At 46.3% G+C, this 27,472-nt stretch overlaps 2 protein-coding genes across 4 annotated transcripts; one reads left to right on the forward strand and one right to left on the reverse strand.

Annotated features, from left to right (window-relative positions):
- Nucleotides 1-5,340: 5,340 nt before the first annotated feature.
- LOC140577008 (uncharacterized) lies at nucleotides 5,341-14,408 on the reverse strand. Of its 2 annotated transcripts, none has more exons than XM_072696767.1 (16): nucleotides 12,928-14,408; nucleotides 12,298-12,620; nucleotides 11,598-11,661; nucleotides 11,402-11,468; nucleotides 11,009-11,094; nucleotides 10,355-10,465; nucleotides 10,093-10,213; nucleotides 9,774-9,849; nucleotides 9,577-9,681; nucleotides 9,406-9,486; nucleotides 7,974-8,049; nucleotides 7,518-7,567; nucleotides 7,293-7,344; nucleotides 6,728-6,901; nucleotides 6,367-6,465; nucleotides 5,341-5,990 (listed from the first exon to the last, which is right to left on the reverse strand). In XM_072696767.1, exons 1-16 carry the CDS (start codon nucleotides 12,941-12,943, stop codon nucleotides 5,569-5,571), a joined length of 1,923 nt encoding a protein of 640 aa, XP_072552868.1. In that variant the 5' UTR covers nucleotides 12,944-14,408; the 3' UTR covers nucleotides 5,341-5,568. The 2 variants fall into 2 exon arrangements, with proteins under 2 accessions (XP_072552868.1, XP_072552867.1); XM_072696766.1 differs by having other exon boundaries at nucleotides 10,973-11,094.
- A 111-nt stretch (nucleotides 14,409-14,519) lies between these two features.
- On the forward strand, nucleotides 14,520-21,363 carry mepceb (methylphosphate capping enzyme b). Of its 2 annotated transcripts, none has more exons than XM_072696764.1 (5): nucleotides 14,520-15,210; nucleotides 15,389-17,141; nucleotides 19,466-19,684; nucleotides 20,011-20,134; nucleotides 20,698-21,363. In XM_072696764.1, exons 2-5 carry the CDS (start codon nucleotides 15,420-15,422, stop codon nucleotides 20,751-20,753), a joined length of 2,121 nt encoding a protein of 706 aa, XP_072552865.1. In that variant the 5' UTR covers nucleotides 14,520-15,210; nucleotides 15,389-15,419; the 3' UTR covers nucleotides 20,754-21,363. The 2 variants fall into 2 exon arrangements, with proteins under 2 accessions (XP_072552865.1, XP_072552866.1); XM_072696765.1 differs by having other exon boundaries at nucleotides 14,520-14,824.
- Nucleotides 21,364-27,472: the final 6,109 nt, after the last annotated feature.

Raw genomic sequence — 27,472 nt, forward strand, 5'->3', positions numbered from 1 at the left:
ACACTCACTCTCCCTCTCTCTCTCTCACCACACTCACTCTCCCTCTCTCTCATCACCACACTCACTCTCCCTCTCTCTCTCTCACCACCACACTCACTCTCCCTCTCTCTCTCTCACCACACTCACTCTCCCTCTCTCTCTCTCTCACCACACTCACTCTCCCTCTCATTCTCTCACCACCACACTCACTCTCCCTCTCTCTCACCACACTCACTCTCCCTCTCTCTCATCACCACACTCACTCTCCCTCTCTCACTCTCACCACCACACTCACTCTCCCTCTCTCTCTCTCACCACCACACTCACTCTACCTCCCTCTCTCTCTCTCACCACACTCACTCTCCCTCTCTCTCTCTCTCACCACACTCACTCTCCCTCTCATTCTCTCACCACCACACTCACTCTCCCTCTCTCTCTCTCACCATCACACTCACTCTCCCTCTCTCTCACCACCACACTCACTCTCCCTCTCTGTCATCACCACACTCACTCTCTCACTCTCACCACCACACTCACTCTCCCTCTCTCACTCTCACCACCACACTCACTCTCCCTCCCTCTCTCACTCTCACCACCACACTCACTCTCCCTCTCTCTCACCACCACACTCACTCTCCCTCTCTCTCTCTCACCACCACACTCACTCTCCCTCTCCCTCTCTCACCACCACACTCACTCTACCTCTCTCTCACCACCACACTCACTCTCCCTCTCCCTCTCTCATCACCACACTCACTCTCCCTCTCTCTCTCTCTCTCTCACCACCACACTCACTCTCCCTCTCTCTCATCACCACACTCACTCTCCCTCTCTCTCTCTCATCACCACACTCACTCTCACTCTCCCTCTCTCTCTCTCACCACCACACTCACTCTCCCTCTCTCTCATCACCACACTCACTCTCCCTCTCTCTCTCTCATCACCACACTCACTCTCCCTCTCTCACCACCACACTCACTCTCCCTCTCTCTCATCACCACACTCACTCTCCCTCTCTCTCATCACCACACTCACTCTCCCTCTCTCTCTCTCACCACCACACTCACTCTCCCTCTCTCACCACCACACTCACTCTCCCTCTCTCACCACCACACTCACTCTCCCTCTCTCTCATCACCACACTCACTCTCCCTCTCTCTCATCACCACACTCACTCTCCCTCTCTCTCTCTCATCACCACACTCACTCTCCCTCTCTCTCATCACCACACTCACTCTCCCTCTCTCTCTCTCACCACCACACTCACTCTCCCTCTCTCACCACCACACTCACTCTCCCTCTCTCTCTCTCATCACCACACTCACTCTCACTCTCCCTCTCTCTCTCTCACCACCACACTCACTCTCCCTCTCTCTCATCACCACACTCACTCTCCCTCTCTCTCTCTCATCACCACACTCACTCTCCCTCTCTCTCTCTCACCACCACACTCACTCTCTCTCTCTCTCATCACCACACTCACTCTCCCTCTCTCTCATCACCACACTCACTCTCCCTCTCTCTCTCTCACCACCACACTCACTCTCCCTCTCTCACCACCACACTCACTCTCCCTCTCTCTCTCTCATCACCACACTCACTCTCCCTCTCTCTCTCATCACCACACTCACTCTCCCTCTCTCTCTCTCACCACCACACTCACTCTCCCTCTCTCTCATCACCACACTCACTCTCCCTCTCTCTCTCTCATCACCACACTCACTCTCCCTCTCCCTCTCTCACCACCACACTCACTCTCCCTCTCTCTCTCTCATCACCACACTCACTCTCCCTCTCTCTCTCATCACCACACTCACTCTCCCTCTCTCTCTCTCACCACCACACTCACTCTCCCTCTCTCACCACCACACTCACTCTCCCTCTCTCTCTCTCATCACCACACTCACTCTCCCTCTCTCTCTCATCACCACACTCACTCTCCCTCTCTCTCTCTCACCACCACACTCACTCTCCCTCTCTCTCATCACCACACTCACTCTCCCTCTCTCTCTCTCACCACCACACTCACTCTCCCTCTCTCTCTCTCACCACCACACTCACTCTCCCTCTCTCTCATCACCACACTCACTCTCCCTCTCTCTCTCTCATCACCACACTCACTCTCCCTCTCTCACCACCACACTCACTCTCCCTCTCTCTCTCTCACCACCACACTCACTCTCCCTCTCTCTCATCACCACACTCACTCTCCCTCTCTCTCTCTCATCACCACACTCACTCTCCCTCTCTCACCACCACACTCACTCTCCCTCTCTCTCTCTCACCACCACACTCACTCTCCCTCTCTCTCATCACCACACTCACTCTCCCTCTCACCACCACACTCACTCTCCCTCTCCCTCTCTCATCACCACACTCACTCTCCCTCTCTCTCTCTCACCACCACACTCACTCTCCCTCTCTCTCATCACCACACTCACTCTCCCTCTCTCTCACCACCACACTCTCTCCCTCTCTCTCTCTCACCACCACACTCACTCTCCCTCTCTCTCTCTCACCACCACACTCACTCTCCCTCTCTCTCATCACCACACTCACTCTCCCTCTCTCTCTCTCATCACCACACTCACTCTCCCTCTCCCTCTCTCACCACCACACTCACTCTCCCTCTCTCTCTCTCATCACCACACTCACTCTCCCTCTCTCTCTCATCACCACACTCACTCTCCCTCTCTCTCTCTCACCACCACACTCACTCTCCCTCTCTCACCACCACACTCACTCTCCCTCTCTCTCTCTCATCACCACACTCACTCTCCCTCTCTCTCTCATCACCACACTCACTCTCCCTCTCTCTCTCTCACCACCACACTCACTCTCCCTCTCTCTCTCTCATCACCACACTCACTCTCCCTCTCTCTCTCTCACCACCACACTCACTCTCCCTCTCTCTCATCACCACACTCACTCTCCCTCTCTCTCTCTCACCACCACACTCACTCTCCCTCTCTCTCTCTCACCACCACACTCACTCTCCCTCTCTCTCATCACCACACTCACTCTCCCTCTCTCTCTATCACCACACTCACTCTCCCTCTCTCACCACCACACTCACTCTCCCTCTCTCTCTCTCACCACCACACTCACTCTCCCTCTCTCATCACCACACTCACTCTCCCTCTCACCACCACACTCACTCTCCCTCTCCCTCTCTCATCACCACACTCACTCTCCCTCTCTCTCTCTCACCACCACACTCACTCTCCCTCTCTCTCATCACCACACTCACTCTCCCTCTCTCTCACCACCACACTCTCTCCCTCTCTCTCTCTCACCACCACACTCACTCTCCCTCTCTCTCTCTCATCACCACACTCACTCTCCCTCTCTCTCTCTCACCACCACACTCACTCTCCCTCTCTCTCTCTCACCACCACACTCACTCTCCCTCCCTCTCACCACCACACTCACTCTCCCTCTCTCTCACCACCACACTCTCTCTCTCTCTCTCTGTGACACAACAGGAAACAACTCCATTCTTAACCCAAAACACTTTGGTTGTTTTTTCAAACAAGGAAAAAATAAGCACCCACAAATCCCCTGCCCAGACCTCCCCCCATCCCACACCCCTCTCAATCCCGCCTCCCTAAATCTAGTAGAAAGTCTCCTCCCTGGACAGTAGAGGCAGTTACTCCATCAGACACAGGATTAGTATCTAGATGTAATAAAATATCCCATACATATTTAACATATCCTCACTGTCACTCAAAAACGCTGCATCTCCAGAACAGCAGCTTTACTGTCAGTGTTGCATTATGGAGAAAACTGAAAACTAGTAGAAATGATGGAGGGATTTTGTGTGACAGTGGGGATATGTATATGTACTGTAATAACATGACTCATCTATTACATATATGTAATTACTCCTATGCGATGTATTCCAGGTGTATTATACACTTTATCACCATCAGACATCAGACTCATGATGAGGGGATCAAAAAGAAAACATGAATATAAATGTATTTTCTCCTTGATCTAAAAGGCTACCAAAGTTTGATCCAGCAGTGGTGATATATGTATGTATATATTTGAAAGTCTAATCCTCAACACAGCCCTAATCTCAGTATCAGGAACTAAAAATAAAAAGTTTGTCTTACAGTAATGATTTCCTAAAAAGCTCTTTAAAGTCAGAGATGTTTTCCACCTCCACAATATACAGAACACACTGCATATGAACACACACCCCTCCTCCCGTCTTATCTCGGGCGGTTTGAGGACGGAACGTGATGGGTGTGAAGCTTTCCTGGAGCACCACTGAACACACACTCAGCCAATGTGCTTTAATTAAAACCACAATACATACCACTGAAACCTCATCACGAACACACTGCGTGAATACTACACTTGTATTACTGTGTATATATATATATTACACAATAAATATTTCCTGTGTGTTAAACAATGCAGTCGGTTAATTAATAACATCTCTGATGAATTTACAGTGAAACACTGTGCAAAGAACATGAGTGCGCTTCAGGAGCAGACCACAGATGAAGAACACAGCCAGCCAGAAATGATCAGCTGCTCTAATGGAGAAAGGGTGCAAACAGAACTAGAAAATACAGCAAACGATAGCAGATAAACTCAGCGTCTGCACCGAGCAAAACTCTAAACCCAGCTGATCAGCTGAACAGAAGCTCATAAATAACACCATCATGAACCTGAACACACAATCTACACAGCTCAAACAGGTTTGCATTCACTGTGAAGTTGTACAGTTACTGATGTTATAACAACATTATAAAGTAAACAGAACGTGTTGGTCAGTAAAGTTTTTTGTTGCTTTTATAGACTTTGAAGAACAGTTTGGTAAAAATTTTAACTCACAGGATTGATCAGACAGGACATGATATCAGGTCTGATATCTGACATGTGCTTCTTTAGTTTAGAATAGGAGATGCTAGGCTAACACTGCTAACAAACACTGTCATTAGACTGTCCCCACTGTCTCATCTCTGTGAACACAACCCCAAAGAGCATCTTTCTCTCAGAGCTCCTCCAGATCTTCATTAGCTGGTAGATGGATGTGGTTTAGGAGATGGTCGGACTTCCTTTAGCATATAAATCCAAACAGGACCTTCTCCACAGAGCTGAGGAACACTGGAGGAACCGGAACCACTTTCACCTCAGCACAGTGTGATATCACTCTGAAAGTGGAACAGCTCTACACAGCAGGACAACGTGAGGATGAGAATGTAGTTCCAGTTCTCGATTAAATGTTTAAAATAGGTCTAGCCATGATTTATTGAAGTGTTTGTTTTTTGGGGGGGGTGTTTCAGAGATGGGATTGGTGACAATCTAAGTCTAGTGTTTGTTGGCAATGTTAGCCTAGCATCTCCTGTTGTATTCTAAAGAAGCAGACAGCCGATACCAGACATGTCCTGACTGATCGACTAAATCTGGGATCAGAGATCAATCCTGTGAGCTTTAAGTAAACAAGTTACTGTGTTGTTTGGTGACTATTTGAGCAGCCTGGTTACTTCATACCGTAAATTAAAATAACAAACAGTGTGAAAGAGTTTTAAAGTCAGTGAAAAAGTATCTCTAGTTCAACATGAACATGAGACTCTACTCTTCTTCCAACAGCATGAGAGAAAAGTCAGACTGCTCTTCTTCCAGCTCCTCTTCCCCTGCGCAGGACAGACGGTCTGCACCTTTTCTTCTGCAGCCCAACGTCTCCAATCCTGTGTCCAGGAAACCATCTTCATCATCGCCACCTTCCTCATCTTCATCGCTGAAGTTATACTCCCATCTCTTCAGGTTCCATCTGCTCTGCTTATCCTTGTTGTTCTTCTCAATCTCTTCTTCCTTTCCTTCCCCATCTTTGATGTCATCTCTGACCCTCTGTGCTCTCTTCACATCTTCACCTCCGCAGTCATCTTTCTCTTCCTCTTTAACTTTCAGATCTGTGTCCTCTTCACCATGACTGCTGTCAGGGGACCCTTTTATGGTGCCCTCAGGTACCGCCTGGTTGTGAATCTGCTGCTTTGCTGCATGTGAATGATCAACAGGACCGTTACATCTCAGCACAGTCCACACGGTGTCATATTTTAACCCATTAATGTCTAGATGAAATTGTAAACGTCCTCTGAGCCAAGGCACAAATCTGATATAAATTTATAAATACATTTAAATAAATGTATATAATTGATCCAATTGTATTAAACATTTATCACTTTATTTATCATATTCAGTCTTTAGGTAACACATAACCACAGGTTTCCTTCATACGGCAATCCAAATCTGTTAATAAAATGTCTGCTAATAAGAGTATGAACATTTCCTTAAGATACAAAAATCTAATTGTGGCGCTGAAGTGTCTGAAGGTGAAATGAAGGTTTGAGGTTCAGTCTCTTTCAGAGTCACCTGTTTTGTGGGCAGGTTTGTTCTTCTTTGGTCGGGAGAACAAGGGAGTGAAACACTTCTTCACCAATTCTTCTTTCAACATTAGGTCATCAGCCACAGCTAGACAGAACACAGGCAGAGAAAGAGGAAAGAGATGGGGACACACAGAGAGATAGAAAGGTAGGTGTTTAAATGTAAATGCCACAGCAAATCAATAAACATTCCCATTGTTAAACCCACTACTTACACTTAACACCCATTTTACACTGGCAAATGTGTTGTGTAGTGAACTGTGAACTCTGTGGTTATGCATAACCCTGCCCTCCTCCATTCTCCCTTTCTCTGTTTCCACACCCTTTTAGCTGCTGTTCATCTTTCTCACCTTCCTGTTTTGTGACTTTCAGTCCAGCGTCTTCTGAATTTTTTGCCTGTTTTTCCACTTTTGTCCGGCTCTCCATCTTCTTCTTCAGGTTCTTTCCGTTCTCACGCTTCTTTCCCCTCTTCCCTAAACGTTCTCCACCCTCTTTTTCACTTTCACGCCTTGCTCGCTTTTGCCCTGGGGGTGACACCAAAAGGTTAAATGGATCTTTTGTTCAGGTTTCTATTTTATTAACACTCTACTTTAAATACCCACACCTGATCGATTTTACATGTACAAACAAGAAAGAACAACATACTGCTAATACACCCAGTGATTATCACTGAGAACTGAAACTACATTCCAGTACAATATCAACTAGGTAAACGAGGCAGTTGGCTCAACCCCTATTTTTTCCCCCTCTTTTGTCTAATGCATGTCTGTTTACGTGTATGTCTATCACTACTGTAACACTGGAAGACTCGAAGCAGGCTGTTGTTAGGAAGCTACAAAGGTACTAAGTAAAAAAATATGATAATGAAAAAGTAAAAATGTCAAAGTGAGTATCTACTCTTTTACTGTTACTTACGTTTGTCCCTTCCTTTCTTTATGCATTTCTTTTGCTTCTTAGGCCATACATCCTGAAACACACACACACACACACACACACAAACACAGCATGTTTTTACATGGCTGAGTGTATGGTTGAACTGAATGAGAAATACTGGCAGGCTCATGCTTCATTCACTATGAGTATGCATGGGTGTGTGTGTGTGTGTGTGTGTGTGTGTGTGTGAGCATGTGTGTAACTGACCTCATCGTCAGAGTATTTTCCAGTCTTTCCACTGAAAATCTCCAAAACTTCTGCAGGAGCAAAAACAAAACATTCTTAAACACACACACATACAAAAACAGAGCTGAATTCGAACAGCTCCACTCGCTGTCAACTGGAAAAATAATATGCTAGAGTCGGCAACGTTTGAGCAGACATTACTGCGCGTGTTTACTCTGTACCTGTACAAACGTAAAGAACTGGCCATTTTAAACAGAGAGAAAGAGAGAGAGAGAAAGAGAGAGAGAGAAAGAAAGAGAGAGAAAGAGAGAGAGAAAGAGAGAGAGATAGTGAAAGAGAATGCAAAGAGAGAGGGAGAGAGAGAGAGAGGTGTTCTGGTATAAAATATACGTATGCTCAGGTGTAGGTGTATGTGAATGCGTATTTAACTACGGCTTGTGTGTGTGTGTGTGTGTGTGTGTGTGTTTGTATATGAACCTGTGATGTTGTTCTCTTCTGAGATCTCTCTGTCCGAGTCATAACGTGTCCAAAACCCAAACTTCATCAAACGCATCTGGAAAAAAGGGAATTTCCATTTACAATGAAGCTAAGCTATTACCAAGCTGTAATTCAGTTACACAGCATAATATATCACTTTTGGCATGGTTGCAGTCTATGCTATTTAACCATAACATTAGTACCACCTGATTGCCCTTCCTTGGAGCACTTCTGATAGGAACTGACCACTGCATACTGGGAACATGGTCAGAGATGTTCTGACCAAGGTGTCTAGAACATCGCAGTTTGGTTCTTGTCAAAGTGTCTCAGATTCTTACATTTGTCCATTTTTCCTGCTTCAACGCCTCCATCACCTTCAAGAACTGACTGTTTACTCAGTAACTGATAGATCCACCCCTCGACAGGAGACACTGATAATATTCAATGTTTTTCACTTGGTGCAAATATTATAAGTAATATAAGCACAGTCTCGTGCAAATGTTTTGGCACCCTCATCAATTGTCACAAGAGTACATAAGTGAACAAATCCTTACATATAGAATTTTCTGCACATTACAGAAACAATTCTTATTGTACAATGTATTTTTTAAGATAAGATAAGATAAGATAAGATAAGATAATCCTTTATTAGTCCCGCAGTGGGGAAATTCACAGTGTAGCAGCAGAAAGGGATAGCAGGACACTCAGTTACAAAAAATTGGATAAATAATTTACACTATATACACAATATAAATAAGAATTAAAAAAGCAATAAACAATATTATTTACAGTAAAAGACTCTTAATTGCACATGGGGATGGGATATTGCACATAGTATTCCCTGAACATGAACGTGTGTGTGTAGTTAAGTGTGTGTGTATGTGGTCCGTTGGGAGCAGTGTTGGTTGTGCAGTCTGACGGCAGCAGGAAGGGTGCCCAAATGTTTGAGTAAGACTGTATATCATTGGTACTAACCACATGAATGTTTCTGCATGTTTCCAAAGCAAGACATAAAAAAAGACAATTGGATCTGTTACTTGAGTTGTGCTGCCCTGAGCAGGAATGGAACTGGCCCCATCTAGTGGTTGAGTGGAGGAGCACATTCATAATTAGATCACTTCTGACAATTCTGAAAAAAAGCTGTTTAACCTCACTTCACTTGAACTCTGGCTGAGATAATGCTGGCTTTTTTAAAGGAGGAATAGAAAGAGTGAGTAGTAATCGTGAAATAGGATGGCTCACATAGTAATGAATTTTTAATATTAAACATTATAAAGTAGTTTGTTGCTACACACATGGGTTGTAAACGGTCTGGGACAGTTCTCCGGACAGATTTGACACTGGCAGCAGAACTGGCTCAGAAAAGGCACTCGAGGCGAGCGGAGCAGCCAAATGGACGGCCGTTTTAAAACCTGTGTTGGTGAGTATGTACCTGAGGGTACAGCTCAAGGGCTTGCTTGGACATGCAAACGGCATCCTTCAGCTTCTCCTTTAACCCCTGAAACGCCAACATCTAAAAAACACAAATATACACACAGAATTAACTTCATCAAGAACACAACTACATCCTCCAAAGCCGTGGTGTGTCACGATGTGTGCATACACTGAAAACATCGTCCTCCGACAGGTCTGTGTAGTTTCTCACATTGCTGCAGAGAACCCAGTCTATATACACTGGGTCCCCAAAATACGTCACATGACACTTGTACTGCAAAACACACAGAAATATTTTAGTATATAAGCAAAATTCAAGTAGAATTACATGTGATTAAATTTCTCAGGTAATAAAATAAGCCATACTGGATCAAGGTCTGTTTTCTTGTTGAACTCAAGGTAGTCATCTGTCTCTGGATCCCTTTCGATCATCGCAGGCCACCTGTAGCCATAAACAACATTTTTCTTATCTCTACTGATATGTTTTTTATCTCTATCTGATATTTATGATTAAGCTTTATGAGACTAAACTATATAACGTTTGCGTTTCTGTTTGGTTTCCTTTTTGACTCAATCCATTGATCTACACTTGTGTTCAGACATAAAATTCCCAGTATATCCCTGTCAGCCCATACCTTCATACAGCAGCCAGACACACCACAATAAAGACACTAAAGTTTTGTACCAGGGGTGTCCATCCTGCTGGGCCCACACCAGGGACCCTGGCACTAGGTTGCTAAAGAACATTTTCTCCTCACACATACTGGACTGTTCTTCTGGAACAGAACAACTGCAGAATGCTGGGTCTGCAACACACACATACATATATATCAGTTCATACTAAGGTTTAATGAGCATTATACGTCACAAGCATGCAGTCTTTGGAGAATAGCTGTACAAATGTGTGTATGAAAATTTTTATGCACATAAATCTGAACATGAGGTACCTGGGTTGTTCTCACAGGTCCAGTCATCAGGCAGCAATGAGGGATCTACATCTTCATTCAGTGTCCTCCATTTACCACAATCAGCCTTGCTACACTGCACCCACACAACATCTACACACCCTCACACACACACACACAAAATGAAAAACTCAAATGTAACTTTAACTTATTCAAACAGACTGACTGCTAATCTCAAATTTATATGCACTGAGAAATGCATCATTTTTCAGTGTGTTTAAATTTCTCAGTTGTACTAATTCTTATCTGAATCACGTTAATATTCAGTACAGAATATGACTAGGTCTTATTTTGTGTAATTTACTGGCAAACATGAGCACATTCATGATCAGTTGTGTCCAGGTGAAAGTAAGTGTGCAAAAGCAGAGATGAGTTAAAATATTATTTTAGGACTGTAGATTACATTTCTGAAGAATATCGGGCAATTAGGAAAACTAAAACAACTTTTAACCACATTACACTTAACATTGGTGATGTCAACTTCCCAGCCTTCTAACATATACTTATTGTATTGTCCACGTGTGATGTTGATCACGATCCAAAATACAGATGAAGAAATATCTGCTTATATGATCTCTGTTTACAGTGTAGGACACTCACATTCATATGATTCACTATTAACCCCTTTATTCTCACACTCAGATCTGTTCTTCATCTCTTCCGTGCTCTCTTTGTCCAGTGCCGTGCTGCAAGCCTCATCACCCTCACTCTCCTGGTCGTCTCTGTACATTTATCACAGCAATAAATGACTGCAGTCACAAGTAAATGTGTTTATATATCTCCAAATGAATAAAATTAACATTATCATTACTGCTAGCAATAACCACCTAGATGTAACATAAGATCTAAATGTAATGTTTCTCACATTTTTGGGCAGTTTTGTTGTTCATGAACTCATGAACTATTCATTTAATTGCATAATTACATTTAACCATTATACACCAATACCACCAATACAACAGTAGTACAGCTGTACCTAAAAAGAGTTCGGTGTAAACGGAGAGAGAGAGAGATAAAGATACAGTGCACCTGTGATCTTTCAGTTGCATACTGGCTTGCATTAAATCCACTTCAGTCAGCATGGCCTTGGTGCTCTCTAAACACACAAACAACACATTTCTGGAAATCAACACGAAACTCTAAACTGAGAGGGACAGCAGACAGAAATTACAGACAGGAATAGGGACAGGCAGCTGTGAATAAGAAACAAATGCCGATTACTGACCTATAAGACCAGACATGGAATAATCCAACACTGCCTCCAACATCTCAAACTTACTGGCTGTGGTCTACAGTAAAACACACAGAAGTAGGGCTGTCAAAGCTAATCTGGCAACGAAGACACACATTTGTTTAGGCCGTAAACATGTTTCCCTAGTTGGACTCTTTAGTCCATCTGTAGCAGAATCTACACGTATTCTGAATTTGAAGCTCAAAAGCAGCAGCAGCTTCCCAGCGGTTTCCCTCAAGAACATGTAACTCCAAAACCCACAAACTGTATAAATGAGAGAGAGAGCCTGCTGTCAACAACAGAGAAGCTGAACCACTGACTGTACATATGTTATATATGATCTATACAGCCTGCTGGTCTCTCTGGATGTTGATGATGAGGGCTGTAAACTGTGGTCACTCTGTGGAGATCATGAGGTTTTCAAGTTTAGCTGAACTCCATGTTCACCATGGAAACGCTGTTATTGAGAGTAATAATAACTACATCCTAATGAAGCACACTTTGGCCACAGCTATATTACAATTATTAAATGGAATATTTATAGAGTTATTTCTGAGTTATATTTGAGTATTTACAATTTACTCTCCAGAATAATGATAAAAATGATAAATTAATGGTATTAAATATGTATTAAATGTATTTTTTTTTATTGGAAATATAGAGAGTCTTACTGGCTGAGTATCTGTTACTGTACCTTATCATCTACCGTCGTCTGCTCTCTGCTTTTCTTCATCTTTTCTTTCACCTCTTCTTCCTCACCTCCACTCCTTTCCACTCTACGTGTCTTCCTTCCCACCACTGCTCCGTTCACCCCTTCCTCTCTCGCTCTTCTCCTGGGCTTCTCCTCAGGTCCAGGTGCTGCATGTTCTTCAGGTTTACCTGCCTGACTCTCCTCCTGTCCTCCAGTCTCTCCCTCTCTCACTGCTGTCTCCTCCTCCTCCCGGGCTTCACTCATCACCCTGCTCTCGGGCTGAGTTATGGGGGGGACGAAGGCCCTCTTCTCTTTATGACCCGTGACTGTTTTAATGCACATCATCATTAATGCACATCATAAAGAACAACTTTATTTTTATCTGTTTTGGAAGATTTACATTTACAGTCCACTGCAGAGCAGCTAGCCTCCCGAGCTAACAGTACACAGCCACTACAGCTAGCTATAGCTGCTATAATGACAAAACCTCAAGAAAATCATAATATTCAACATTAAAACACAGCGTTTAAGATTAATCTCTAATCTTTAAAGACTTTAGAAACTGTGGGGAAATCGACAGAGCTATGCTAGCTAACCTAAAACACAAAAATGACAATTTTCACTTTTTCTTACCGCGGATTGCATCCATCCTCTGAACTGTCCTGAACAGAGGCTTAGTGTGAGGGTGGAGGAGACTGGGAGGGTGGAGGAGTTAGTGAGGGTGGAGAAGACTGTGAGGGTGGAGGAGTTAGTGAGTGTGGAGGAGTTAGTGAGGGTGGAGGAGTTAGTGAGGGTGGAGAAGACTGAGGGTGGAGGAGTTAGTGAGTGTGGAGGAGTTAGTGAGGGTGGAGGAGTTAGTGTGAGGGTGGAGGAGTTAGTGAGGGTGGAGGAGTTAGTGAGGGTGGAGGAGTTAGTGTGAGGGTGGAGGAGTTAGTGAGGGTGGAGGAGTTAGTGAGGGTGGAGGAGTTAGTGAGCGCTGCGCCTCAGACGAGCTAAAAGCTAATGAGGGGACAGTGACAGAAGGGCGCGCGCTTGGTGGAGTTTCCCGCCGCTTTAGCCTCTGACCGTCCGGCAGCTCCGGGCTCCAGTGTAGCTCCCTAGCGTCTGGCTTCAGGCTCGGAGAATTAAACAGTAATTAATCCCTTTTTCAGTGTTTTTAAATGTTTAATTACTCAGCCTTAACTACAGGGACCAGCGCTGATCTCCCTCCATGCTTCTCCAGTGCATTAAGTGCCATTAACTGCACCACTCTGGTGAACATGTAGCTAAGGGCGCTGTTCGGGTGCAGAAGCCGGGGCATGACTGTTACTGTGCGGCAGGTGATGTGGTTAGTGGAGGTCAGAATAAGGTGGAGGTCAGGCTGAGGTCTACACCTGCACAGCTCTGAACTTCATGAGGGAAATGAAAACCTTCTTCTTCTTCACTACAAAGGTTCGGGTTCAGAGCTCAGAAAGAAACGGAATCTGGACTCTGAACAGGGCCCTGATGCAGAGCCTAACTGATAAGCCCACCAGAACCAGCAGGGTTAACGGGCCGCAGTGAGTGAACTGTTCAGCTGCTGCTGGATCTGCTGCTCTCCACTGGGATTGCTGACTGCACTGTGCGGGCCGTGCTGTAGCGCATTAATGTGCAAATACCAATAAATGATCATTTATGCGAATAAAAACACAAACACGAAAACCGAGGCCACGCTTTGTGGACTACGTTTCCCATGATGCCTCTTGTGTTGTCCGCGATGAAGGGGGTTAGTAGTTGATGGGGGAGGGGAGCCAAAAATGTATGGTCAAACTGTGGACAGAAGCGCTGATTTTTGGCCATGTCTCTGCGGAGGGTGCGCTGGTGCTCATGCCGGGGGTCGGCTCGATGCGTTCAGCGCTGGAAAGTCAACAAACGAGCGGATCGGGAAGGTTGTTTACACGGGAAATCGGTGCCCCGGTCAGATTCCTGACTGTTTTTGGGCTGAACAGCGGCTCGATCGAGGTGCTAAACCGACACGTTTTCGTCAGCGTAAATCGTACGGGAGCGCTGTGTCTCAGACAGGCGATATTTTATCGATCCTGTCTCTGAAATGAGGGAAAGTTGGTTCCGGCGCAGGCACAGCTCCGGCTACCTCTGGGGCGGTGGGCGGGACTTGGTAGCACATGCCTTCGCTCAAAGGCACGGGATTGGCCGCCTCGAGACGGGCAGGGCGCGTTCACGCTTGCTATTGGCCGGAGCGCCTGTCCGTCGCTCTCCCCCCTGTGCGCTGTAGTGGGATATAAGAGCGTGTGTGTGGCTCTGTCTCTGCCTGAGATCCAGCAGCTCCCAGCTTTTACACACCGTTTCACAGACCAGACAGAGAATAACGTCCACTTTCTGGCATTCACGCACACACCCATGTCGGGCTGGCCGCGCTCGGACGGTTTTTAAGACATTCGTGTTAAAAATGATCGTCTTTTTTACAGAAGCGTCACAGCTCTAGATCCTTTTTTAGACTTGGTGCATTTTTGTTTTAGGGTACAAAGGGGTCACAGGACACGAGCACGATACGGTAAATAGTGTGTCGCTAAGTCCGAATTGTGGGTGTTTTGTTTTTGCTCTCTTTTCTCTGCAGAGAAGGCAGTTACTTGGGGGAGGGAAGCTCTCAGCCACAGCTCAGCAGAGGAGAGGAGGCGGAGCCACTCGGCCAGGGCGGGAGAGGGGCGGGGCTTGGACGTAGTTTGTGCAGCATTATTAATGAGCTGCAGGACGCCTTCGTCCGGGGGCGGGTTTATTAAAGCACCCCTTTCCCCTTGGGTCGAAGCCCTTGATCATGTTGCCTGTTGATCAGCTTGGGTGCAGTCTGTCTGGCTAGTTAGTAATCAGGGTAGATGAGCTGCAGTGCACATGTGCATAATTGAAGTGTAGAGTCACATAAGAAGTGCGTATAAGTTGAAAGTAAGTTAAAAAGCAAAACTATTATAATAATTATAATGATTTTTTTTATTAGTTTTGCTTCTATAACAACACATTGAATCTGCATTAATGCTGAAATATGCTAATACACCTCTCTCTCTCTCTCTCTCTCTCTCTCTCTCTCTCTCTCTCGCTCTCTCTCGCTCTTTATTTCTCTCAGGGCCCATGCAGGCAGCAGAGGCTGATGGAAGATGATTGAGATGTCCATAGAGAAAGAGACTGTGTTGACAGGGGATGGCACAGGGGCTGTCTTAAGCCGGCATGGCAAAACCCCAAGCCCACCCATTAACATTGGTGCACCTTTTATGGCCAACATGGTTCTGGCAGAGCTGCGCGCTCCCCCGGAGGTGGAAGGCGACGTTGCTGAGGCTGTACGAATGAGGGCCGAAGGCAAACCCCTTTCGATCAAGAATGGCCTGCAGCCCGGGCCTCAGCCCCAACCCGGGCCTCCGCAGGTGCAGCAGCAGCAGCAGTCCACTCAGAAACTGAGCAAGCGGCGCTACAGCATGAGTGCCGGCTTTAAGCATCCCGGATTCAGCAAGCGGCGGCGGCGTGCTAACTCTGACTGCGAGCCTGTGCTGCCCACTAACTTCCTGCTGGGGGGCAACATCTTCGACCCCCTTAACCTCAACAGCCTGCTGGACGAGGAGGTGAACAGGGCGCTGAACGCAGAGACGCCCAAGTCCTCGCCTCTGCCGGCCAAGAGCAGGGAGCCTGTTGAAATCCTGATCCCCAAAGACATCACCGACCCGCTGAACCTGAGCGGGAGGGGCGGGGACGCCCATGGCGGCGTCTTGGTGTCGCCCATGAAGAGCGGTGGCGGTAGGCGGCGCCACAGGAACCGGCACCACGGGAGTGGCCAGCTCGACCCTGCTGATCCAGAAAGGTCAAAAGGGGACGAGGCCGCAAGGGCGCTGTTTCCCGTGTCACGATTAGGGGAAGTGCAGGTGGGTGATGTTCCGGAGGCGGCCAGAGAGAGCGCCACACTGCTGGACCTGCAGCCAGTGGAGGAGTCGCCGCGGCCCTACGAGCTCAACACGTCCATTAACTGCAGGGACGAGGTGGTCCAGCCCATATTGCCGCGGCGCCGTTCAAACACCTCCACTAACTCCGCCCCTGCAACAGGAACCAGTAACTCCACAAGCTCCGCTCACCCGTCCAAGCACCGCAAGCGCAGGCGCACCACCAGTCGCTCGGAGCGCCTGTCAATCACACCGACCCCCACCTCCAAGCAGTCCAGTGCTGAAAGAGGGCGGAGCCAAACCTCCTTCCACACACCAATTGTGGGTGGAGCCACAGGAATGCATCGCGCAGGAGCTCGCCAGGCTCCGCAGAACCGACGCAAGCCCCAGCGCAAGTTCCAGTATGGTACGTATAGCTGTTACTACGGATACCAGACCCCGGCACCAAGCAGGGATCCGCGGCTGGCTGCTCTGAGGCCCGAATGGTTCCGTGGGAAAAAGGTGCTGGACGTTGGATGCAACGTGGGTCACGTGACCCTTGCCATAGCCAAGCACTGGAGCCCCGCCCACATCCTGGGCATGGACATTGACGGACGGCTGGTGCATGCTGCACGGCAGAACCTTCGCCACTTCCTGTCTGAGCTGCAGAGACAGGAAGAGCAGAGAGGGAGTATGGGCCGGGGGCAGGGGGGAGGAGACGAGCTACAGGAGGAGAAGAGGTCAGAGAGACACAGAGAGGCGAGAGAGAAGCCTGAGGATGGCTCGGAGCGAGGGGCCGGTGAGGGGCCAGCAGGGGGTCAGGGCTCAGAGCTGGTCCCGTTAATGATGCTGCAGCTGGAGCTGCTCCGCCCGTTTCCCATCTCCTTCAGACTGTGCAGGGGGCCCATCGCTGCCCCACCACTACAGCCTCACACCCCCGGGGTCTTCCCCAACAACGTGTCCTTCATGAAGGTAAGACCAAAAAAAAAGAGAGCGAGAGCGAGCTGAGCCTTGAGCACCCCCTGGTGGCCATGAGTGAGTGTGCATATTTTGGTTCCTGTTGCAGTTCAATACTGGGCTTCTCTGAGCCTTTTAGCCAAAAGCAAATATAATAGCAGTAATGAGCAAAACTAATAATCATCATCATCCTCAGTATAAACAAAAACTTTGAAGGAAAGTCAAATTAAAAGTTTTTTTTAATGGATTATTTACAGATTGTTTGGTAGTTTCATATTAATAAATCAGTGTTTCTATTTATCCATTCATCACAAAAAATTCACACAGTGTAAAGGACAGCTGCAGAGTTCGAATAGAGAGTGTGTGTGTGTGTGTGTGCGCGCATTATTGCAGATCCTTTGGCACTTTTTAGGGAAGGTATTGGTTAAAAAATGACTTCCTGTGTGTGTGTGTGTGTGTGTGTGTGTGTGTGTGTGTGTGTGTGTGTGTGTGTGTGAGAAACATGAGCACCTCTAGTGGTTGTAAGCGAGAGTTGATGTTTTGGTCTCTGCAGGTTTCTTTCACACAACTGCTTCTTTTAGCTGAACATCTGCAAGACTCTTGTTGCTGCTGTTATTGTTATTATTATTATTGTTATTATAAAATATATTTTGCATTTTCACATTTCTTTTACTTTTTCTACAATGAAAATAAAAATGTAATGATGTATATTATATATAATTGATTGATTTGATTGGTGTTGAGTGTGTTAGTCTTTTGCTGAATTTATAAACTAGTCATTTTAAAATAATTGTTCAATTAAATATGTTATTATTTTTAAGTTAAAAGTCGGATTCTCACTGTCTGTGCGTCTGTCGTTGTGAGAGACTGTGTGGTTGAATTGGAACAGGAGCACCCCCTTGTGGTTTGGAGCGGGTGTTTTTATTGATGTGTGTGTGTGTGTGTGTGTGTGTGTGTGTGTGTGTGTAACAGTAGCCCGGGCTGTTACCGAGGGCAGCTCAGTGGTGGGGTAATGTTTACTACAGTGGTGCTGACGGTTGCGTAACTCACAGCTCTGTAACAGATATTTGTAATGACTCCCTTTCTAAACTCAAAATGGAGTTGAGAGGTCACACACAGGTGTGTGTGTGTGTGTGTGTGTGTGTGTGTGTGTGTGTGTGTGTGTTTAACTGAATTGCTGAGCAGAGAGATACTGATAGGAAAATGTTTCCTAATCTTTCTCTGGAGCTGATCAGTCTAAAGCAAGTGTGGTCATGCTCACACACACACACACACACACACACACACACGCACTCTCCATGGGTGGAGTCCAAGTACTGCTCTGAGAACAGATCACTGCTTTGTTATTAAACAGTGTTTGGAGTGTTTGGGTTTTAACCTTGGGGCGGTTCTCTCCAGCAGGCGGGCCGGGATTAGGCCCAGTCTGAATGGGGATCCTACACTGAAAAGGAAGTGTGGTCCCAGACTAGGTCCAATCCCAGTCCAGAAAACTCTCCCCTAATGTTCAAGCCTGTGTTCACATCACCAGGATTACAGATTAGATTTTCTGCTTAATCAGATCTGGACCACTTCCATAAGCACACCTAGATCAGACACGCGTCTGATTCATGCCCTGAGTGATTCAAGCTCAGCGTGATCCTTCACTGACCTCGATCTCCATTTCTGCTGCAGCTTTTCACTTTTATGAGCAATTACACTACATGTCCAAATGTTTGTGGACTCCCATTCTAATAAATGCATTCAGCTAACTTGCACCCATCGCTGATGCCGGCGTGGGGAGTCTGGGATGATGAGGTGGGGTGGTGATTATCTGATATGCGTCTCCTCCAGAATCTAGTAGAAAGTCTTCTTCTCTGGACAGTAGAGACAGTTACTCCAACAGAAGCAGGATCAGCTCTTTTAATACCCTTGATTTCAGAAAAAGCAGTGAATGAGCAGGTGTCCCAATACTTTTGACATTGTAGTGTATGTGAGCGGCTGTTTAATGCAGATTGTACTGATCTGAAATCTGATCTCAATGTGTGTATTGCAAGTGGTGGTTGTTAGATATTGATCTATTGATATTGATAACAGGTTATAGGGTCTATAAAAGCACCCTCTAAGCCTTTTTATTACTGTGTTTCAAACATGAGGCGTTTACCTGAACACTGCGTGTCCAAATAAACCAAAACCCCAAAAAGCTGATTCACTATAATAATTTGGAGGCTTTAGATGAGCCCAGATTCAGTCGATCGCTATAGAAGACGGTGGAGTCTGCGTAGAGCTGCTGTTGCGTTTAATGGAAGCAGGACAGTTAGTGTTTACTGGAGACTGAGCGTTAATCCCGTGTGTGTGTACAGGGGAACTACGTGCCGGAGAGCGAGGCGGGTGTGATGTCACAGCGAGCGGAGTATGACGTCATCCTGTGCCTGAGTGTGACGAAGTGGGTGCACCTGAACTGGGGTGACCTGGGGCTTCAGTGGCTCTTCAAACGAGCCTACAGACACCTCACCCCCGGAGGAGTGCTCATACTGGAGTCCCAGCCGTGGAGCTCCTACAGCAAGAGGAAGAGACTGACGGTGAGGGAGTGGACACGGTGGACACACAGTCATACTCAGTCCTGTGCAGAAGTTTTTGCACCCCTGTTTGAAGTTGTTGATGTTCTGAGTGTAAATTGATGAACAAGTCCTCTACAGGAAATGTAAACGCTGTTGCTAATCTAGTAACACTGCCCTTTCACTGGAGAGCACAGAATTACACCTGACCAGCAGATGGCAGTAATGAGGCGTACGGTTTTCACTGACGCCCTGATCAGCATGGAATGACTGAAGGTGGCGCTGTAACACGCTGTGATGTTATTAGACAGTATCCTGTAACATCTGCTGTGTGTGTTTGTGTTCCCCAGGAAACCACCTTCAGAAACTACAACAGCATCCGGCTCAGACCAGACCAGTTCAGCACCTACCTCACCTCTGAGGTGGGCTTCACCAGCTACGAACTCATCAGCATGCCCAACAGCTGCCCTAAAGGTAGACCACCCTGACCACCATCTCACTCGCGGCTGTGTTTGTAGGAACTCCAGCTCTTTAATAGTTCCTCCTTACGCTGTGTGCATTCTTTGGCCATTTGATCAGAAACACTTGTGCACATTATGGTCTTTTTAAAAGTTTGGACACCCCATTGCTCACTTATTTACACTTGGAAAGTCAGCAGTGTGTCATTTGGCCAGGGGTGCTCAAGCTTGGGTGCAGGTAGACTGTAGCTCAGCTGTTGCTGCACAGTGCATCAGACCCCCTCTACCCCATTCACCAGTGAGGTGGGACCACCACTGTCCGGATATTATTAGGTGGTGGTCTGTTTTCAGCACAGCAGAGATACTAACATGGTGGTGGTTCCTCCACCCAAAAATATCTGGACAAAAACAGCTCTGAGGTCAGAAACTGACCCCTGACGGAGGTCTAGAGGGTGGCTAACACGCCCTATGCCAGGTGGGCTACAGTCTCTACACTAGCACAGTGGAGGGGTTTCTGATAAACTGGCCAGTAGCTGAATAAACTAAACACTCAGTATTCACTCTTTATGTCCTTCCCAGGTCTCCAGAGGCCAATTTACCTGTTCCACAAAGGCCCCGCCTCCAGCAGGAAGTGAGTAACCAGGAGAGGCCGTTGGTCCGAGCGGATGTTCTGAATGTTTCTGCTATGATGTTTCTTCATCAGAACTGTGATGTCCCTCAGCGCTCTCCTCTGGAGGAACCGCTGCTCCGTCAGCCTCAGTCTGGAGGTGCTGAACCACTCAACTTTAAATGTCTTACAGTTACACTCACACTCAGCTTCACACGCTCATTTACAGCTTTTAGAGAAGAGAGAGAGAGCAAGAGAGAGACTGTTCTGGAGGACAGAGAAGAGAAAGAACCCACACACACACACATGCTGGTGGACTAACAGAGACGTGTGTGTGTGTGTTTCTAATCTTTTTATTAAAGACATTAAACCCATCAGTCTGATCTTCGTTTTGGTTCCAGTATCTTTTATATTGAACATGGCTTGAGACGGTTCATGAGCTCCGTGAGAGTGAAGCTGGAGTGAAGCTCGTCGGAGCTCTGTTTTTTTGTGTGTGTGTGTGTGTGTGTGTGTGTGTGTGTCTGTGTCTGTGTCTGTGTCTGTGTGTGTGTGTGTGTGTGTGTGTGTGTGTGTGTGTGTGTGTGGTAGAGATTTTTGAATGTGTTCATTGTAAAGATTAAATGATTCTGAGGTAAAGACTTGCGTCTCTGCTCGTTCTCTATAGAAGACTCCTCTCCTGAAGCTGGACGCTGCGGTACCTACTCACCTGTTAACTGGAGAGCTTAGTCCATCATTTCCTCCAGAGTGAGAATCTGCAGCTGTTCTTTATGCTGTACCAGAACTCTCTGATGAATGGACCAATAGAAACGCTCCAACACTTCCACTGGAATTAATTTACTAGATTACTTCTTACTGACTGAACCCACCTGATTCAGCTCTGCTGTTTAACCGCAGGTTTAGTCAGTAACTGGTAATCTAGTTCACACTTTGACACTGGCGGAACAAAACCTTGTATCTCCAAAAAACCCAAGTCATGTTAAAGTATTTCTATTGGTCCATTCATCATGACCTCTTTATACAACATAAAGAACCACTGACAGATTCACATTACGGAAAGTGGAAAACAAATGGAGACGTGTGTTACTTACTGTTGTAAAATGCTTGGAATCGGTTTGAGTGCTGAATTCTGTATTTTATATACATTTAGTTTATAAAACTCCTTTCACAAAACCGTTTGCAAAATGACTGTTAGCCTAACTCCTGTTGGTATTTTCCTTTCAGTGACAAATTAATTAAGGACAATGTCAGCAGTACATATTTCACGTTTTCAAATACTATTCAAATATTTCCCCCTTTGGGTAAAAGTGGGAACAGCAGGTGCAGTAATACAGGTAATGTTAAGTAGCTTTAAAAGAGCAGAATCTGAGATCTGTCAGTGTTCAGCTGCTTTACACCATTAATGACGGTTAACATTAGGTAATGACTGTATGACTATATCGCCACACAGACGCCTCGTAACTTTATTTTTGTCCCGTTACATTTTTTGGCACAATTTAAATCTGGCAGCTGTTCGGGTTCTTAATTAAAGGGTTCTTTAGTAAAGGCAGCGGTTCTGCAGAGGGCCATTACAACTCAAGGCTCCTTCGCCTGGTTAAACTGTTCTTCACATACAAGGAAAACCTCTTCTAGACCCTTCTACATAGCACCAAAAAGGTTCTACTATATACAGAACACTATAGAACCCTTTTGCAGTGTATAAGCTCATGTAGGGATCAGTGACACTGTGTGGATAGGGCAGGGTCCAGACTGCTGGATTAGGACTACTGTATTCGGCCGCTATCTGCTGATGGTTTTAGTCTGCCTGAGGGACGATTCTTCAGATGACGTGGAAACGAGTTAAGAAGCTTTTATTAGTTAAAGTAATCCAGGTTTAGCAGTAAATGATTTGCTCAGGTGTGGAGCTCAGTCCGTTCATCAGGAAGAGCTGGACTGTGTAACTACTGTAGCTTTAGCTTCTTTAATCTCTCTTCATCGCCTCTTCTTCTCAGTCCCCGCCCACTCTCTGCTGCTTGTGTCTGGTGGCTTTTGCAGAATACGGTCTAACGAAGGTGGGCTCCAGGACTGTTATTATAAAGGTCTTGGACAGTCAGAGCAGAGCCCCAAACATACGTCAGACCCTGGACCCTCAAACTGAGATCGTGGTAATTCAGCAGGGCCAGAAAACACCCAGAGAGAGAGGGGGTGGGGGGGGCAGCAGTGTTAGATGTGTTAACTGTACGGACTGTGTGGAATAACAGCTATGACTAACAGGCTGCAGGGATGATAGTAAAGCTAACTCCGGTCAGATGGAGTGAAAACATAGACGGCCATGAGTGAAGGTAGATTCCTTATTCAGTCTGTAATAACATCTCACTGTTTAATCTCCCCCCTCCTCCTGCAGGAGCTGAGCCTCACTGCATTTACTTCATCTGATCTAACCAAGCCCAGAACTCACAGCTGTTCATTCAGTCAGGTTCAGAAACTCTCATTCTGATCCACAAACACAGGATCAGTCTGACATCACAGGCTTTATCCTTCCTCTAATGATCTCTCAATACTGAGCTCTTACAGATCCTAACTGCGCTCTGAGTGAGGAATCAGCCACTTTTTAGCAACATTTTTAACGTGGTCCATTTCTAATGGCTACACTCAGAACACCCTGGTCATCACCTGTCCTCTGACGACGCCTTTGCGGATGCTCCTGTTCCCGTTGACCATCCCGCTGCTGGACTCCCAGGTGAAGCACCTGTTCTTCTAAGGCCACGGCTGCACAAACGATGGCACTATTAAGTACCATTTAAAGCTCATGCTGGAACCTTTGACCTGTAGGCTGTAGCTTTTCCCAAAACTATTAAAATCCAATCTCACTACATCTGCTTGGTTCTCAGATGTGAGCAGAGTACTGTAGGGCTCCTGTTCGCTCAGCACTCTCAGACAGACGGTGAGTCCGGTAATGCTGGAGAGGCCGTCTGAGCGGAAACGGACAGTTCCACCATCAATCACCCTGAACATCTGCCCTTGCAGATCTGCACAGGAAGGGTTAAACAGCATTAATAAAGTATCACCAATCTTAATCAATGATTATTATATCTGGTGGCCAATGAGTGTGCACCTATTCTAATTAGTCCATTCAGAGTTCTTATTGGATGAGAAAAACAATTAAACCCGGACCGCCTCAACAAGTGAAGATAGACTTCTTAATACACTGGTTCAGCCGGACTATATAGACTACTCAACACACTGGTTCATCTGGACTATATAGACTACTCAACACACTGGTTCATCTGGACTATATAGACTACTCAACACACTGGATCAGTTGGACCATATAGACTACTCAACACACTGGTTCAGCCGGACCATATAGACTACTCAACACACTGGTTCAGCCGGACTATATAGACTACTCAACACACTGGTTCAGCCGGACCTATATAGACTACTCAACACACTGGTTCAGCCGGACCATATAGACTACTCAACACACTGGATCAGTTGGACTATATAGACTACTCAACACACTTGGTTCAGCCGGACTATATAGACTACTCAACACACTGGTTCAGCCGGACTATATAGACTACTCAACACACTGGTTCAGCCGGACCATATAGACTACTCAACACACTGGATCAGTTGGACCATATAGGACTACTCAACACACTGGTTCAGCCGGACTATATAGACTACTCAACACACTGGTTCATCTGGACTATATAGACTACTCAACACACTGGTTCAGCCGGACCATATAGACTACTCAACACACTGGATTAGTTGGACTATATAGACTACTCAACACACTGGTTCAGCCGGGACCATATAGACTACTCAACACACTGGATCAGTTGGACTATATAGACTACTCAACACACTGGATCAGTTGGACTATATAGACTACTCAACACACTGGATCAGCTGGACTATATAGGACTATCCAACACACTGGTTCAGCTGGACTATATAGACTACTCAACACACTGGTTCAGCGGACCATATAGACTACTCAACACACTGGATCAGTTGGACTATATAGACTACTCAACACACTGGATCAGTTGGACTATATAGACTACTCAACACACTGGTTCATCTGACTATATAGACTACTCAACACACTGGTTCAGCCGGACCATATAGACTACTCAACACACTGGATCAGTTGGACTATATAGACTACTCAACACACTGGTTCATCTGGACTATATAGACTATCTAACACACTGGTTCAGCTGGACTATATAGACTACTCAACACACTGGTTCAGCTGGACTATATAGACTACTCAACACACTGGATCAGCCGGACATATAGACTACTCAACACACTGGATCAGTTGGACTATATAGACTACTCAACACACTGGTTCAGCCGGGACTATATAGACTACTCAACACACTGGTTCAGCTGGACTATATAGACTACTCAACACACTGGTTCAGCCGGACTATATAGACTACTCAACACACTGGTTCAGCCGGACTATATAGACTACTCAACACACTGGATCAGCGGACCATATAGACTACTCAACACACTGGATCAGTTTGGACTATATAGACTACTCAACACACTGGTTCAGCCGGACCATATAGACTACTCAACACACTGGTTCAGCCGGACTATATAGACTACTCAACACACTGGTTCAGCCGGACCATATAGACTACTCAACACACTGGTTCAGCCGGACTATATAGACTACTCACACACTGGTTCAGCTGGACTATATAGACTACTCAACACACTGTTCAGCTGGACTATATAGACTACTCAACACACTGGATCAGCCGGACCATATAGACTACTCAACACACTGGATCAGTTGGACTATATAGACCTACTCAACACACTGGTTCAGCCGGACTATATAGACTACTCAACACACTGGTTCAGCTGGGACTATATAGACTACTCAACACACTGGTTCAGCCGGACTATATAGACTACTCAACACACTGGTTCAGCCGGACCATATAGACTACTCAACACACTGGTTCAGCCGGACTATATAGACTACTCAACACACTGGTTCAGCCGGACTATATAGACTACTCAACACACTGGTTCAGCCGGACTATATAGACCTAGCTCAACACACTGGTTCAGCCGGACTATATACAAGCTTTACTGTAGATCACTTTTATCACTCTGGAGCTGCTTTACTGTAGATCACTCCTCCACTGGTGTGTGTGTGTGTGTGTGTGTGTGTGTTCACTGCACGGATGGGTTAACACTAGTGGTGGTTGGGGTTGTCTTGATCTACACACAGAGAGGATTCCCCCCAGTAATCTCGCTCATAAGGGGTCTGTATGTGTAGCCCAACTGGGAAGTTTTGCCCATGGGTTCCATGTTCCAGGTTCTTCATCAAGTCTGTTTTCTCTTCTGAAATGAGGAGAATGTTGATCCAAAATGAAGCTTAATTTCACATTTCTAAACACGGTGAGCAGACAGACATCCCTGCTGCTGCTAGCTGCGTCTGTTCCACAGGACGTGCTTTCTTACACCAGTTAATCTGCACAGTGACCACGAGGTGGCAGCATGTCCACTGTGAGTCCACTTTACACAGGAGTACTCAGTAAACTCCGCCTTCTACACCGGGATTGGCTGATAGTTCACATGAAGGCTGAGCAAAAACATTGTTGTGAAAAAGTATTTACATTTACATTTACAGCATTTAGCTGAGGCTCTTATCCAGAGCGACTTACAAGGTTACTGGTATTACAGAGGAGGTCAGTGTAGTGTTAGGAGTCTTACCCAGAGGACTCTTATTGGTGTAGCACAGCACAGTCACCCAGACCGGGAATCGAACCCCAGTCTCTCACATGGTGTGGATGCTCACTGGCAGGTAGTGGTATATGTGTATAGTAGCAGTATTATTAGAACCTGCTATCTGGAAGTAGAGGGACGTAGTTATGGATCCGCCCCCGAGCTCGGAGCACTGCTGTAGTCTCTTAGTGCCACAGCAGAAACTACAAATCCCAGCAAACCCCAGCTCAATCTACAGAGTCTAACTAGAAGTGGGTGGGTTTAAGTTGTGCCCGGACGGATCAAACGGTGCTGAAGACAACAGACACGGACATGCCTCTTAAACGAGAAGGTGAGTGCTGCGTGTGTGGTGTGTGTGTGTGTGTGTGTGTGTGTGTGTGTGTTGTTTCACTGTATAAATCATATACTGCACAGTTTTACCTACATTCAGTCACACACCGGCAGCCGAGCTGGAGACCTGGTCCTCAGATCAGTCTGTGTCTTCACCTGCTGGAGTAACAACCATCTTACAGCAGCGCTCTGACATCACCTCTCACTCCAATCACCCTGCACTCTGTCTCCTCTCCTCTCATCTCCTCTCATCTCACCTCCTCTCCTCTCATCTCACCTCCTCTCCTCTCATACTCATCTCATCTCCTCTCATCTCACCTCCTCTCCTCTCCTCTCCTCTCTTCTCCTCTCATCTCACCTCCTCTCCTCTCCTCTCTTCTCCTCTCATCTCCTCTCATCTCACCTCCTCTCCTCTCCTCTCATCTCCTCTCATCTCACCTCCTCCCTCTCCTCTCCTCTCCTCTCTTCTCCTCTCACCTCCTCTCCTCTCCTCTCATCTCCTCTCATCTCACCTCCTCTCCTCTCCTCTCTTCTCCTCTCACCTCCTCTCCTCTCATCTCATCTCATCTCCTCTCATCTCACTCCTCTCCTCTCTCTCCTCTCTTCTCCTCTCATCTCACCTCCTCTCCTCTCCTCTCTTCTCCTCTCATCTCCTCTCATCTCACCTCA

Source organism: Salminus brasiliensis, chromosome 14, assembly GCF_030463535.1.
Source record: "Salminus brasiliensis chromosome 14, fSalBra1.hap2, whole genome shotgun sequence".
Lineage (NCBI taxonomy): Eukaryota > Metazoa > Chordata > Actinopteri > Characiformes > Bryconidae > Salminus > Salminus brasiliensis.